General features: G+C 56.7%; 2 protein-coding genes across 11 annotated transcripts in view; both read right to left on the reverse strand.

Annotated features, from left to right (window-relative positions):
• Positions 1–1,707: 1,707 nt before the first annotated feature.
• On the reverse strand, positions 1,708–5,052 carry si:dkeyp-92c9.2 (uncharacterized protein LOC571482 homolog). Its single transcript, XM_039737427.1, is given in 2 exon segments — positions 1,708–3,377; positions 3,379–5,052. Coding segments are annotated over 2 exon segments (912 nt in total). The 5' UTR covers positions 3,751–5,052; the 3' UTR covers positions 1,708–2,837.
• Positions 5,053–6,298: 1,246 nt separating this feature from the next.
• LOC120515998 (sodium bicarbonate cotransporter 3-like) overlaps positions 6,299–15,916 on the reverse strand; it is a 31,582-nt gene continuing 21,964 nt past the window's right edge. For 5 of the 10 annotated variants that reach the window (XM_039737413.1, XM_039737412.1, XM_039737421.1 and 2 more), the window contains 15 exons: positions 15,758–15,904; positions 15,576–15,679; positions 15,200–15,374; positions 14,965–15,098; positions 14,632–14,877; positions 13,868–13,973; positions 12,962–13,123; positions 12,766–12,879; positions 12,520–12,681; positions 11,478–11,729; positions 11,081–11,401; positions 10,697–10,831; positions 9,387–9,487; positions 8,588–8,695; positions 6,299–7,564 (listed from right to left, as the gene is read on the reverse strand). In XM_039737413.1, the coding sequence (XP_039593347.1) occupies positions 7,483–7,564; positions 8,588–8,695; positions 9,387–9,487; positions 10,697–10,831; positions 11,081–11,401; positions 11,478–11,729; positions 12,520–12,681; positions 12,766–12,879; positions 12,962–13,123; positions 13,868–13,973; positions 14,632–14,877; positions 14,965–15,098; positions 15,200–15,374; positions 15,576–15,679; positions 15,758–15,904 (2,349 nt within the window). In that variant the 3' untranslated portion in view covers positions 6,299–7,482. Of the gene's footprint in view, positions 7,565–8,587; positions 8,696–9,255; positions 9,308–9,386; positions 9,488–10,696; positions 10,832–11,080; positions 11,402–11,477; positions 11,730–12,519; positions 12,682–12,765; positions 12,880–12,961; positions 13,124–13,867; positions 13,974–14,631; positions 14,878–14,964; positions 15,099–15,199; positions 15,375–15,575; positions 15,680–15,757; positions 15,905–15,916 lie in introns of those variants that run through there. The other 5 variants (XM_039737417.1, XM_039737416.1, XM_039737422.1 and 2 more) reach the window with 3 other exon arrangements.

The raw sequence follows: 15,916 nt of genomic DNA on the forward strand, positions 1-15,916 counted from the left end.
CTGAAACCCCCAGCTTGGAGCTCCATGGCAGCCCCTGCCTGCTTATTGCTGCCCCCGGGTGCCCGGACTGTTTGTGGTCTGACGCTGGCACCCCCTTCAGGAGGCTCATTGTGAACTGTTCAGTTAGCATCTAAGCATGCTGGCACCATGCTGGACCAGTTGGACTCTGTGAGATCCAGTGTCCTCCTGGAGTGTCTTACATGGCTCTAGGTTGAATGTGGGGGCTTTTAACCCCCCTCCTCCATTTTAATCCAGGTGCCAGCACTTGGTGCCAACAGAGCCAGTTGGTGGCCCAGTGACCGCCTTGACCTGACCCAACTGGCACTTCTTGACCCCCCCATCTGCTTGATGGCACCCCGGGGTCTCTTTTGACATTTTAAATGGCAACCAGAAGTTCTGTTTGCCTTTAGAGGGAGGGGGGAAAAGCTGGGGCATGGCTCAACTGTGCCCTTTGTGAGTGGCAAGGTGGCAAAGCACTATATCAAATGACATAGCTCAGCCAGATGCAGTGACAAGTTGTGTGGCACCAACTCCACTGGGTGAGTGCTGCCCTCAAAACACCCTGCCATCTCAAATAGGTTGCCTAGGCAGGCATGTGATGAGTGATCGGCTGGGCTGTAGTGCCCATTTGGGGGGGCTGCCCACATCTTGGGGCAGATGGGTGGGTTTGACTTGCCAGACCCCCACAGACGATCATGGCCATTAGGCCCTGAAGAGTGACCACTAATGGCAGTGTGGCATAATGGCTGAGGGACTGGTCTCTGCCCACAAAGATGCCAGTTTAATCTTCTCCAACTTCTGTCCTAATAAAAGAAATTCCAGTCCTACCAAAACTTGGAAAGGCGCTATATAAAATCAAGAAGCCCACACTTAACCTGCTGTGCCACTCTTGGGGTCCTGAACGTGACCAAGCTGAGCTCACAAAGGGCACAGACCTCAAAGTAAAGACGGCTTGAAATGGCATCGAGACAGAGCGGGCATCCACATGGGTGACGCAAGAGGTTGACAGACGAGCGTCCGCTTTCTTCACAGGAACTTTCTCAAGCGCCTCAGCCAGAGGAAGGGGGCGTCGCTCGCCAGGCACCATCTTGGGCGTAGGACTTGTAGCCTTCGGCCTTTTGAGTGGCTGTCTGGATCAGGCCCACCCTGTTGGGCTTTTGGGGTCCGACATCTTTGCTGCCCACAGCCCTGCCACCTGGCTGTGGTGACCTTTGCACTTCTGCATGTCAGCCTGTGTGAAAGGCGCTATCCAAATGCGGGGGTCAACACGCAGCCCGAAGGCTTTGAGTAAGGTGGCAAAGCAGTCAGCCCTTTATAGCGCCTCTCAGAGTGAGACCAGGGGTCCCCAGACCAGTGGGCAGAGCCGGAGTTGGCACAAAGGAGATAACTCCACATCGGGGCCTCTACACACTTTTGTGTCCTAAAACTGGACGTCCCGGTTAGAAGCTTACCTGGGGGGGCTGTGTGGTTTCATCACACCAGCTAGGGACCCCCTAGGGCTCTGAGGGGTCCACTGTGCCCCCTAAAGGAGGAGTTTAGAACCGACACACATGTTGGGCTGCAATCACGGCGGGCTTGGGGAGTTGGTGCCACAATGGTCGGGGGCGGGCACCACAGCTGACTTGAACCAGAGGCTCGTGGTAGATCCAGTGAGTGGCCCACACATGGCACAGTGCCCCCCCCAATCAAACAAGCAGGACACACGGCTCCTTTCCAGCATTTATTAAATAAATAAATAAAAAAACACATGAAGTCTCGATACCAAAACTGCACAAGCGCGTGACTTTACAAAAGTCGCCATCCGCCTCACGAGCACTGGGCACGGTGAGCGCCCGCAGGCGGGCTGCCCTTCACAAAGTGCAATGCGACATGAAGCCCCCGGAGACGTGCGTAAACTTCAGGGGTCCTAAACTAGCTCAAACGTGTCGGGGCAGGGAGGACAACAACTAACAAAACTACGGAACGTAAAAATGCCAACGTACACGAGCCGGGGGGGTCGGGCTGTGCCCTAATTGACATGCTTATTGAGACCCTAAAGGCAAAGAAAGCAGGGCCAGCAGAGCAGATTCACAGCCGAGGTGACTGCGCCCTCCACGTCCTCGTCTCACGGCCTTCTGTCACGGGGCCGGGGGTCACATGCGGGCAGCACGGGGGACAAAGGGAGCTGCAACCAACTGCACAGGGGGGCTCTGCCGTGACAATCAAGCGCCTTTGCCCTTCGCCATCCTCTTACTGCAGATTACCAGGCGAGGGCACACGTGACCAACTTGTCTAATGCTATTTTCCCAAAGAACATCTGTGCATCTCCAGCGCCCGCCTGGCCATTCCTCACCCCTCCCCCACCCCGTCTGCCGTCCCTCCGATCTCGGGGGGGCTCGCCCCGCGGTGACAGGCAGAGGACCCTGGCGATGACCTGGAAGGCCGACTCAGGGTCACGAGCGAGGCGTCACAAATCTGGGCAGAAGCACGCGGGTGCCGAGGCCTGCGGCATCTCCGGCGACGGCCCCCCTCCCCCAATAATGCAGACATCCACGTCGGCATGGCAACCGCAAGCAGCCTCACCGCCGTGTACCACGACAGCCCCGCACCGACCCCTGCCTTGCACAAAACCCAGCAGCACGTGCCCGCGGGATAGGAGAAGCGAGACACAAGGGATGAGGCTCTGCGTGCCCATGTCACGTACCCACCGAATGAACAGCAGGTGCCAGGAGACCCCAGTGCAGCTGCACAGTCCAGAGAGTCTTAGGGCCAAGAAAAGACTTGAACGGCGTCTTCAGGGCCACCGAGCCCACCTCCTGAACCCAAGCAGACCTGGCAGGGCACACCGGGCGTGCCCCTCAGCGGTCCAGCACTCGGCCGAAGTCCCGGTGGCCGCCCTCGTTCTTGAGGTCGGCGAAGACTTGAGTGAAGAAGTGCGGGTCGGCGTTGATGCGCAGCATCTTGGCACTCATGGTATCGATGATGCGCAGGCAGCGGTCCCAAAAGGCCTCCTTGGCACTCTCCACCAGGAAGGGCTTGAGCGGGTAGGAGATCTCGTTGCCCATGTAGGAGTAGGACAGGTAGAGGCACGTGAGCAGCGCGGCCCGCAGGTCGTGCTCCGTAGCCACCAGGTCCCCGTCGATGATGTGGCGGCACAGCAGGTAGACGAAGACGACGTTGGCGGGCGTCACGAAGGCCTGGTCCTGCCAGCCCTGCAGGAGGAGCGAGCGGTCCACGCTACGCAGCCACAAGATGGGCTCGGTGGGCGAGAGGTGCTTGAGGCGGTAGCAGCGGCCGCACAGGAACTCACCCAGGCATTTGAGCAGCTCGCTGGTGGACGCCTGGACGACGACCCGCTTCGGGGAGCCGCCACCCGCCCGCCGCCGGGTAGTTGGTGCAGGTGACCTTCTTGCTGGAGGAGCCCTCCTTGGTGCTGGACAGGGGCGCCAGGGGCTGGCCGTCGAAGCTGGAGAGGTTGGCACAGGATAGGGACTTCTTGACGTTCTCACTGTTCAGGTGGGCCACATCCTTCTGGTAGTTGTTGTTCAGAGCACCGCTGCCCTTCTTGGTGCCCCGCTTCTTGGTAGAGGCCACCAGCCGCTTCCAAGTCAGCGTGGGAATGAACATGGGGTGCCGCTTGGCGTTCCTGTCCTTCTGGCTGCCAGCCGACTTGCTGCCTTGCACGCTGGCGTAGTGGCTGAGGGACCCTGCGTCGTCCTCGTACAGACTGGCTTTCCTCGAGCCGGGCGACAGGGACAGGACGGTGCCCATGTCTGGGGGGCTTTGTCTTCACTGAATCCAAATCACGTCGAAGCAACAAAAGGAGAAGGACGGATCGGGAGTGGCAGCGGCGCATCAGCACTCCACAGTCTCACGGGCCCCCACCTGCTGTGTGCCCTCGCCAGCTGGCATGCCACTAGCTCACGGAAGGGATGCTTGGCATCGACCGAGCGGAAGACCCCCGCCTTCTGCTTCCAAGCTCCTCGCTGCCTCAACCTCGCCGCTCCGCGCCGGCGCTCCGCACTGCCATCACATGCGCCGGCAAGGCGACCCCCGTCACGCGTATCTCCGAGGCTCCTGTCGCCGCCGGCTGCCGCTCAGCTGCACCCGCGACCGCCGCCGCCGCCGCCGCCGTTACCTCCGCTGTCTGTGCCGGGCGAAGCGCTGCGCTCTGTTGGGGTGGGTGCAGGGGGTTGGGGGTGGTGGTATTTTGCTCGGGCTCCGCCCACCCTGTCGACGCCGGCCGCGCCAGGCGCCGAGGACCGCCCTTCCTCGAATCGGGCGCGCGTGCACGTAGTCGGGCCCGCACACGCGCGCACTTTCGCGAGAAGTCCGCGCTGGAACAGAAAGAAAAAAAATGTAGAAGTGCCAGTAAATGTCACCGCTGTCACCCGTGCCGATACCCGCCGATGTGAGCGACGAGATCACGGCAGCCCCAACCCCGAGTCCGCCCGGAGCCGCGGTGGTCTCACAGGACCCCTGTGACGAGTTTTGGGTCTTCACAGATCAGCATAGCAGTGGCGCGCGTGGGTGGTGCAGCCAAACAAAGGCACGAAGGCTGGCAGACGACTGGCAGAGGCACGGGCCGCACGGCATCATCTGTGCGGCACGACGCACCATTCGCGCCATCTTGTGGTCCTCCAGTTGTGGAGCAGGTGCGCACAAAGCGGCAGTGACAAGGCTGTCACCCTGAAGACCTCCGCCCACACGATGGCGCGCCACACGGGATTTGGGTGGCCGCGAACCTGGAAGCTGGTCACTCTTGCCTGGCGCGACCCTCTCGTCCCGTCAGCTCTCTGCGGTGTGTCCCCGTGTCGGACTGGCACTTTACGCCCTTTACCTGCGCCAGGTGACCGTGGCCGCCGATCGAGCAACTCAAGGTCTTGTGTGCCAGCGCCTTCTAGTGGCCGACTGGCTCTTTGCATCCCGTTGCTCTTGGCTGTGTTGGGGACCCCAGTTCTGGAGCTGCACGCTCTCCCCATGCCCGGCTGGATCCCCCAAACCGGCCGGAAAGTCGATCCTCAACTCCAAACTGGCCCTGCAGTGGGCTGGCACCCTAAGCCCAGTGGGCTCCCCACAGTCCCAGCGACCCTCTGCATGTTCTCTTTATGCATGGCAGCTAATGGGTGGTCCAGGCTAAGTGAGTGTGAACTGCCAGGAAGGGCTCTGGCTCCCTTAAGTGGGCATGCAGTGCTTAAGTTAGCCATCCACATGTGTGTGGCAGTGCCCTGCCATGGGATGGTGCCTAGTTTTTGAAACTTAAGGAATCATGTAAGGCAGATGCAGAGAAGCTAATTGCCAACAACACAAGCAAGTATAACGACCCCCCTGGCCCAATGAATGGGGGGCACCCGCAGCCAAGCCCTAAACTGAGGTTCCTAATACTGTAAACCGTCCATGCAGTGTCAGGCCCTACACCCCGCTGGCAGTGGGCCTGTGGACACTGTGGACCTTGAGACCCACCGTTGGTGCAGTGCCATCCATTTTGTTGTGTTAAACCTGATGTGGTGCCATCTGTCACTGAACGCCTCAGTGTGACTTTACCCATTTGCTGTTGGTCTGCCGCTTGAACTCACGAGTCCCCTATTTATGGAGTCCTGCCACCACCTCAGTGGCCGCGCCATCAATGCCAACAATGTACATGCCAGTCTCTTTTTTTGTTCCTTTTGCAACAGTTTGTTCGGCTCCTGGCTTTTGGTGATCCAGAACCCCCACAGCTTTCAGGAGTTGCCTGACATTCCCAAGCGCCCCCGAGGTGCCCGTCGGGTCGTTTTGGCTCCTCTCTGTTGGTGTAGAGCTGGCCAATTGCCTCCATGCCTTTTGCCATGTCTCCGTGTTTCACTGAGCCTGAAGACTGGCACATACTTGAACAGGAGGGCATCTGCTATTAGACCAAAGCGTGTGCTGGAGCAGGGTGGGTGCCAGGAAACTTCCATTAACCGAGAGTGGCACCAAAGGGCATGAATGGCAGAATCCTCTGCAATGGTGCCAGGAGGGAGGTGTAAAACCTGAGATGTGGGGGCGCAAGAGGATCGCTGGTGACAAGTGAGCAGTCATTTCAGGGTGCAGGGGTTGCAGTGATTCGACTCAGTCATGTCACTTGTCACCTTTGATGCCTGCCCATCCAGTGCCACACCCTCCGACATTTGGTGCAGTCCGCACCTGACAATGCCCGCTGTCCGAGAGGCACGCTCATGCCAGGGGTGTCATACATCTCCTGGCACAGCACACAGCCCACACAATGTCGCCCGATGTCCTGATCAGGTGACTCTCCCCGCTGCCCGGGCATCACCCAAATGAAGACGCCAGGACGAGAGGCACAACAGAACAAGATTTTATTGCTTTCTTACCGACTTATTTAAATTTACCAAAAATATTTCATTTCTGCTCTGTGACAAACACCCAAAGCTGGCGAGTTTGCTTTGATTGGACATTCAGGAGACTGGACAGCTGTGACCGGCGGCTGGACACACAGACGAAAAGCAGCAAAATGGAGCGGCACGGCGAGGGCACAGTTTGGACACAACACAAAAGAAAAAAATAAGAAGACAACAACTTGAGTCACCTGGCAAGTGCCTGGCAAAGTCCAAGCTGGCGGCTTCGGTGCCATCGACATATCTCCAGGCGTACTCGGGAAATAAAACAGCAAGACGACGTGAGCAGCCAATACTGGGCATCAGCCAGGGCAGGTGCCACCCTTGTGTCTGTCACAGGCCACCATACTCGTCAACTGAGCAGGCATGGCACGTGGTGCCCACTCTCACATCCCGAGGCCCTTATTGCTCTTGGCACCTGCCTATGGGCACACAATCACAGAGGACGAGGAAACATGGGCCACCTGTCAGTGGCTGGTACCCGTGTCGAGGACGACCACCCAGCCTGCCCTGGTACTGCTGTTGGCAAAGCTAAAGGAGCCGCGGCCGGCCGAGCTAAAGAACGATCATCAGAAGCACACATTAAATAAATAAATTAATTAAAAGGCGTCCTGTCAGCAAACACTGGCATCAGCACGGGCACAACACCAAGGGGCAGCTTCAGGGTGGCCGTGTGCCCGCACTTACACCTTCATACTGACCAGACCTGGACCATGGTCACTGAAAGGCCACAGGCTACGTTTAAAATATGGCAAGTGGGCATTGAGGCCCACCCATGCCATAGATGACTGGCGCACACACAAGAACACAGTAGAAAATAAAAGACGTGTGGGCAATCAAAGCGGCCGACTCAGTGGAGGACTTTGGAAGACCAGCATCCGCTGCCTTGAGATTTAGAAAAATACGAAACTAACGGGAGGAAACTGGGGGCATTCAGTGGGCCCAAGAGACTGGGTAGACTGGCACGAGGGCACCAAGAGCACCCCTAAATTAGGAAGGGGTGACACCATGGCTGGGCTGGTCCATCACCTTCAGGGCCCACATGGCCCGACTTCCTGACCCCCTGCTGGCATTTTGGGATGACAAAGACCCCCCACGGGCCCAAGTGGGGACGTCCCCAGGCTGCGGTTCACAAGGACGTCTCGGTGTCCAGGCAGGTGGCTCCTTGGGGGTCTTCGACGTGGATTTTGATGCAGGCCGTTTTTTCAGGGCTGAAAGACACAAACATTCCAGTATGAGAGGAAACGCAATGCCAGCTGTGCCAAAGCAACACATCACTCAAACTTGCAGAGACCACCCAAGTGACGCTCAATCCACACTGTCTGTGCTCCAGCTGGTGGCACCCATGGGTGAACATCCAAGTGACCACCCAGTGAGTTGATATGCTGCATCACCTGTGCTTCTTGGACTCACGTCAGCTTTGCTCAGCTGGACGATGCCCATCCTCAGACCACCACTTTCACTTGCTTGTGACCAGTGCACCTGGCAAGCCACTTGTGGGCATCACAATTCATCCTTTCTTCCTACAATTATGACACCAGTTACGTGGAGTGGCAGCACCAAGAAAGTTGATTCAGCTGTGAAAACTCAAGTCGCGCACACGGGCCAAGCTGGGGACAAAAGACCCCCTGAATGGGGTCAGTTCCTGCCTTGAGCCTGATGCCACTCCCCAAGAACATCAAGACCAATACGTGCCATTGGAACCCCCAAGCATGAATGCCAACTTGAACCCGTGCAGATGCCCCTCTACTTGGTGGACTGACTAGTTGGCCCATCCTGGCAACTCACTGAGGTCTTCATGAAAGTTCAAGGTGCCATCCACTGGACTGCCTGCTCGTTTCTCGCTTGTGCCCTGACTATGTGCCCGTGGTGGTGACTCTTTCAGTTGTGACCTGGCACACGCCTCATAAACTGTGACAAGCCCCTCACAGACAAACTGATGTCCGGAACTCCATACCTTGGCCTGTTGGTGGTCAACACACAAGACATTGCAGCTGGTGCCAACTGGCTGATGACACTGCCAGTTTAGCAAATAAGCAAAAAACAAAAAAAAAAAACCCAGGTGGGGGTGCCATGCAGTGGGCAAACAGCAGGTTCCATAGACAAAAAAGCCAAAGGAAAACAAAAAAAGGAGCACAGAATGAAGGGAGGGAGCAGGCATTGACCGGCGGCAGGCTGGCACCCACTCTGGCAGTGCCAGGCGCTGTTAGATGTAAGTAAACCGTCATAACTACCTTGAATTAGTTCTCGTTACTTTGGCACCGTCGGCACTCATCGAAACAGCTTTCCACATCGTCGTTTTGGCCATTTCATCGGATATGTTGACCACTGAGGGGTCAGAGCTGAAGGACAAACAGAAAGGGCCTGCTTAGTGACAAGTCCAACCACTCGTCACCCCTTCAGGTCACAGGTGCCCCCATGTGCCCGATGTGAGACCATCAGGTAGGAAGGCATATCAATGTACACAAACCCCTCTAATCCCAACCGCCTTCAGGAAGAAAAAAACAGAACCCCTGGGGTGGCACGCTAGCTCAGTAGGCAGGGTCAGGATATGTGTTGCCCGTTGGGCACCATCTGGGCAACAAGCACCTGGGGGTTTTCTCAGTTTCTCTGCTTTCCTACTTTCTAAAAAGGCCAAAGCAATGGACCAGTGCCCCATTCACAGCTGGTATCATGTTGTGCCCAGTACTGCCCCCTCTATAAAATCTGTGTTTGAGTGGTGTCTCCAAAGAAGATGGCACCAGGATGCCACATATCTGTACGATTCTTGCCCATCTCTTTACCACCAAAGAGGCGAGATGGACTGTGTGAAAAGCTGTTTTGTGGCCCTAACCAGAGACTAGTGGAAGCATCAGAGCCATGCGCTGTCACCAAACTGGCATTGCCCAGTGGGCACACTAACCCTTTCGGTGTCCTCCTCCTGGCACTGGGCATCAGACCCTACACTCTCAGATCTGTTCAAGACAACAGTGGACAGGATAAGACTGTGCCAAAGACCATCGGCGGGTTGAGCCCCCCATTCTGCTGACTTACCTGCACTTGAGGCTCTGCACGGGGATCTTCAGTAGGCTGGCACCGTCATATGGAATCTGCACGGTGTCCCCGTCATCGGCGTCAAACAGGAGTGCAGCTGCCTGTGCAGGGAGAGGGTGACACAAACAAGAACATCACAAGGGGGCATAAGAGACAGGTGAGCAGTGGCAGGACAGCTGACACATGTGGCACGACATATTAATGGCCTTGTGCCCAGCGCGCTGTCTAATGTGGGCACGGGGCCTCTGCGTTGCACCACACAACTGACTCCTGATGCCCTATCTGGACTCTGCCCGTTTTACCCTCCCTTATTCCACTTTTGCCAGTCTGGATTGCCCAACCTCAAAATGAGGGAAATGCTATTCACCACAATTTTACAGGTGGGTAAAATAGCCTTTCATGCCAGCCTGGCACATTAAGGACACATGCACACACATGGCTTCAGTGAAGTAGGGTACTGCGGCACTACTGAGCTCTGGCATGGCTGCCCAGCAGGTGAACTCTTGCTTTCCCCACACACAAGGTGCATGTTAAAGGACACATTGGCACAGGTTCAAGTGGCGCTGACCTTTGCTAAATCCTGTGGCAGAAAGTTAAGCACCGCTAGAGCCACAGCTGCCAGGACTTGAGCGGGCATCACTCTGTGGGCCTATTCTCTTATCGTTATGACTAAGATCATCCGCTAATGCCATTGCCCCATTACCAGCCAGGCAGGGTAGTGGCTCTCTGGAGAGTTAATTAAATGCCAACTGTGCCCACCCTGAATGGACAAATGTGAAGTGCAGAATTCACTTTGTGTGCCCCTCCTCTTCCCCGAGTTTGAATCATGGGCATTTGGGGGGCAGATCAGGTGGGCGGCACAGCTGCTGCAGGAATCATCGCCCTAGTCATGGCATCGCTACACTGGCGTCCAGCTAAACTTTGGGCTGACCTCTAAATCCATCGATGGCCTGCATCTTTGTGCACTCACTGGGTCACATGTGCCCCTCTGCCCAAGGGCTTGTCACATCAGTGGGTGAAGGGCGCCACACAAGGGTTCTAGAAATGGCCATCTGAGTGCTGGTTGAATGACTGACACGTCCACCGGTCCCCAACGTGGCACCACCGATGCCCATCATCTTATTGGTTGAAAGCCCCAACAGGATGCAGTGGGCAGTGGAGAAGGAGAGCAACGGCATCTGTGAGGCAGCAAGCGCTCAAGTGAAGAGAGGGGAGGTAGGCGCCCACTATGATGGGCACTATGGTGAGTGACTGGCACACCCACACCCTTGACCTCTGGGTGCACGTCACCCACAGAATGGCCACCTCACCTCCTTCTCCTTCTTCTTCTTCTTGTCGTCCTCCTTCTTCTTTTTGCTTTCGGGCATCAAGTCGTCCAGCCAGCTCAGCTCCCTCTTGGTGAAGAAGAAATCCAGCAGCTTGCGGACAAACACCAAGGCCAGGACCTGAGGAAAGAGACACGGGGGGGGACGGTGACCTCCGCTGGCACACACACTCGCACCTCCGCTAGGGTGGCTGGAGGGTCTCGACAGAACGGTCATCAAGAGGAAACGTCTGGTCACTCAAGAAAGGCCACCGAGTACAGCGATGGACCTCTCATGTCATGCCCCCTTCACGTCAAGGCGCTATATAACCCAACATCCCATTAGCTCGTCTCGGTGCCCCCCTCCTCACCAGTCTGAGGCTCGGCTTACCATCATGGGGAAGACCACAGCGGCAGCGGACGCCTTGATGACCCAGAGGAGGACGAGGCAGGTGAGCTGCACCACGGTGAAGACGTGGACCTTCCACAGTGGCACGTATCTCAGATAGATCAGGTCAGGCTGGTGCTTGGCGGGCATTCCGAATAACTTGATCCGATCAAAGAACTGCAGGAGGACGAGAACAGGTTCAGACGAGCTGGCACAGAAGGGACCTTTCGATCCAGCACATGTGACTTGACGTACCTGAATACCCTTTAGGGAGGAGACGCCCATGTAGAGGAAGACGCCATACAAGACTGGCATCGGAATAAACTGCAAGACATTACGAGAGACGCATTAGAATGCCAACCCCCTTACACCAGCGCCCCAGCCCCACGTCCAGCCTCACCTTCAGAACGGAGGTCATGAACACCGACAGCCCCATCAGGACAAAGATCAGCAGGCCCGTGACCCGCTGCTCCCGGATGCCAAGGAACTTGGGCTGCTCCCCGGGGGCCGAGCACTCGGACTCCACCTTCAGGCTGTTAACGTGAGAGATGGAGAGGACGGTGGCGGCCACAAACCAGGGCAGGCCCATGACCGAGCAGATGCCAAGCATCAGACTGACCATCAGCAGGTCCAGATGATAACCACAGCCCTTCTGCGGAAACGGAGAGAGAAACAAAGGGGGGATCACAGATATCCGGGGGGGTGTGTGTGTGCCAACCTATGGCATCATGGCATGCATACCCATTGACAGCACGGCACTCTGATGGCAACAGGACCGATGGCCTCACGTGCGGACCGACGTTTTGGCAATGACAGTCCAGGTCTGCGGGTCGGCTGGTGGCATGTCTACCTGATGACAACAAAGTGACCTGCTGTCCCTTTTTAGGTCTGTTTATTGTTGTATAATAAGTGCCAGCGCCGAATGCCAAGGATCTGCTGACAAACGCAAAAGCGTCTGAAATAACTCAAGACAGTAGAGGCCAGCCTGGGGGGGGGGCATTTTGAAGGGCATCAATGTGCCAATGAAATGAGATACTAAAAGAGGCTGGCACACATGCAGGGAGGCTCAAGCCACACATCCTTTATGGCTAGTGCCACTCTGCCATGTCATTCAATACACAACATGCCATGCAGTCATTCCCTTTAATAAATGCAGTGTGCCACGCTATCATCTCCTTTAGTACCAAGTGCGCCGCCATCTTGTCTCCTTAAACAGTGTGCCACCCTACTTGGCGTGGCAGACACTTTATGGAAACGACTCACTTGGACTGAAGTTTGAGGGTTTAGAAAACCGAAGGAACGACGGACGGGTGGCCACGGGGTCCCCAGAGAGACAGCACCCTGGGCACGGCACCCACAAACTCGGCCTCCTCCGGTAGCACCTCACTGTGACACTAGTGACTTCAGCTGACCCTGGTGACCATACACCAGCGCCCCCTCACCTTCAGCTTGTGCTCCTTCCTGTTGATGATGACGGCGGTGATCTGCTGATCCATGAATATCAGGATGGTGCAAAGCAGGGCAGGGATGGCCGCCGCCAGCAGCGTCCACCAGGGGTTTGGGCCCAGGGGGTCAATCAGCCAGCCTCGGTGCTTCGACGTGGGCTACGGAGAGCAGAGAGACAAAATCAGTAAAGAGCCGGTGGGCTGCCAGTAGTGCCGCGTGCACACGGAGAAGCCGATGCCCACCTCAAAGCGATCGGGCACGCGCAGCTTTGGGGACGGGACGCCAAGGAGGTAGTCCACCAGCACCATGACCATGATGGTCAGGAAGACGGCGAAGTCACTGATTGTGGAGCGGACCTGTGGGGACACACGGGCGGTCGGTGAGCGCCCTGGCCAAGCCACGAGGTGGCACGATGATGCCCGCTGTACTGCGGGTTACCTTAGTGGGAAAGTAGCGCTTGGTCTTGAACTTCTTCAGGAAGGAAGAGAGGAAGAAGGTGGTGAAGAACAAGATGACCGACCAGAAGAGGACGTCGGGGATGTAGGGGCCGTGCTCTCCACAGGCGGGTCCCACAAACACCCCGTGGAGCTGGTGGCAAGCCTGTAAGAAAAGAATCCATTAACGAAATGGTCAACGCTTGGCACACACGGGCACACTCCCTGACCACTGGAGCTCTAAGGAGGGCTGCTGGCACAGTGGGTGGGCTCACTCTGCCCACCTGATCTTCTTATGTTAAGATACCCGGCTCGGGACTCTCTGTGCCCTTTGAGGTGCCCAATGCTCACCTGTATTTGGTCCAATGGAGAGTGGCTATCCAAGCATGGCACACCTGCCACCTCTCCCTGGGTGCCACTTCCTAGCAGGCACTTCATGCCACACCCTCTGGGGTTTGTGTGTGTTTCTTTTATATTTTAGTGCCCTGTGATAGGCCCCTAAAGGCACAAGGGCAGGTAAACAGGTGGGCACACTGAAGCCACCGCACAGCTTCATTTACATACCAAGGGTGGAGAATGCAGGACATGGGCACCACTCAGGGAGAGCCAATCAAAATGACCTCCATAAATATTAAAAGGGCAAGATTGGGGGTGGCACGAGAGCCCAAATTCTAGCATAATGGGCACCTGTCAAACTGCCAGTCCCAGACAGGCAGGAAGCCAGGGTCCTCCAGAGGGCACAGGACAACACGCGGGAGGAAGAATAAGGGGCAAACCAGGAATGGATGGGCAACATTTAGTTAAGAGGATTGCCATGATTAACTGGTCCTCCCTGTGATCGTCCCTCCTCCGACACTTCTTAGCCGTTGGGCACGCCCTGGTGCCCACACGCCACCCTTCTGTCACTTACCGAAACATTCAGCTCGCTCCAAGGCATCTCGTCAGCTGTGACATTTGTTGCGTTCCAATGCTGCAGGGTCTCCATGCTGACATTTTCAGGTTTGGCACAGTGGCACCTGGGTAAAGGAAAGGCAGCAATATGTCTCGGTCAGCACCCTTGCCCGTCACAGGTGGCTCAAGTGGCAACACGCACGTTCGTCTCCAAATTCCATTTGTTTAGTCACGGATGGTCGGCAGGGCACCACTCAAGGCTTAACAGTCATTTCCTTGTGCCACTGCCCAAGCAGGCCCATGGGGCACCGTCCGACCAATGGCAGAGCTGTAGTCTTGGAGCACCTGGAGAGAATGGCACAGCCCTGCTTTTACAAACATGACTGGTGACGAAGATGAAGATGGCCATGGCAGACAACCTGTGTGCCCAGCGGGCTCTGAGCCACTAGTAAAGTCTAGTGGTGTTCTCTGGGATGATTACTTGCGTTAAACTCAGCTTGAGATGCCAATGATTTGGGCTGGCAGTGCCTACATCAATCTGACTGGGCACACACCTCTAAAGGGTCCAGAGCAGCAGGCCTTCATGTGTCTGGAGGATTTAAACAAAGGACCTGAGACTGACATGTGAGATGGCACATGCCAGCGTGTGCCAGGCACCTTAGGGGAATTAATGAACAGGATAAAAGGACAAGTGAATGAGCGAAGACCCCCGTGTCACACCGAGCTCATCTGTCCAATGAGGGGGGCCCAAGTGTGAACAAAGGGCCCCAAGGCCTCACTTACGTGTACGTGGTCAGGTTCTCCAGGTCGTTGTGCATGTTGACGGGGTACTGCTCCCCCAGGTCGAAGAGCTTCTCCAGCGCCTCGTAGATGAAGATGATGCAGATGAGGGCAGCGAAGGCTTCCTCCGTGAACCTGGTGATGTAGCACACCAGGCTGCTGGCATCGGTGGCGACCAGCAGGAGGCAGAGGAACGCCGTCCACAGGCCGATGCTGGTGCGCAGAGACAGGTAGCAGAGGCCGTAGTCGCTGTGGACGAGAGGCACAAGACGGGCGAGGGGTTACAGGGTGACCCACAGGCTGGCACTGCCCGCGTGCCCAAACCATGACACTCACCTGCAAAACTTAAATAAAATCTTCTCAAAAACCAGGACCGGGCCGGTGCTGCCCAAAATCGTCAGCGGCTGCCCAGCAAACACCGAGTAGGCCATTCCGGTCAGCGAGGCTCCAAACAGAGATTCGATGGCACTCTGAAAACAACAAGAGCGGGCAGAGGGGGTGAAGTGACCGATCACCGTCGAGCCTGGCATCAGCCCTTCATGTGGTTGCCAGCGGGAGGCGCAGTACTCACTATGTTGCCCTTGGTGGCCTCTCCCAGGAGCCCCCCGAAGGTGATGACAGGGGACATGCAGGCGCAGTAGAGGAAGAGGATGGAGGCGAGGCACTGCAGGCTCAGGGCATCCCTCAGGTCACTCCAGAAGAAGGGCGCCTTGCGCCGCACATCCAGGATCAGCCCGCCGAAAAGCCTGGCGGAGGACAGACAGACAGACACTGAACACGGCCGCCCGCTCAGAGGCCCACTTCCCGTAATTTAACGGGGTGCGAAGCAGTGGCGGGCACTTTCAACATGCCAACAGCACAAAGCCAAGCTTCAAGCAGCAGGACGACACGTCCATTCACCGTAGATGCCTCACAGCCTGGTGGGCACTATGCCCAGTTCAACTCACCGCCCCGTTCTCTGCAACTCCGGCCCAGCATGATGGTCATCGTCTTTTATGATGTCCGTGGCGGGGGCCGAGCCATTGGGCAAGGCGGGCATCTTCCTCTTCTCCTGCAGGACACAGTGGGCATCATATTGTCAAAGCTGTCACAGCACACTGCAGCACCAGTCAAAGGATTAAGGTGGTACCTGCGAAGGGACGCTTTTGGGGGGCTCAATTCGTATCGTGGGGTCCCATTCACCAGGAGGAAGGACTGTCACCTGATCCAAGAACTCGTCGATTCCCGACAGCAGGTCATTCCGGTCTCTGGCTTTGTATGCCACGTCGTGGAAAATCTGCAGACCAAA

Source organism: Polypterus senegalus, chromosome 15, assembly GCF_016835505.1.
Source record: "Polypterus senegalus isolate Bchr_013 chromosome 15, ASM1683550v1, whole genome shotgun sequence".
NCBI lineage: Eukaryota > Metazoa > Chordata > Cladistia > Polypteriformes > Polypteridae > Polypterus > Polypterus senegalus.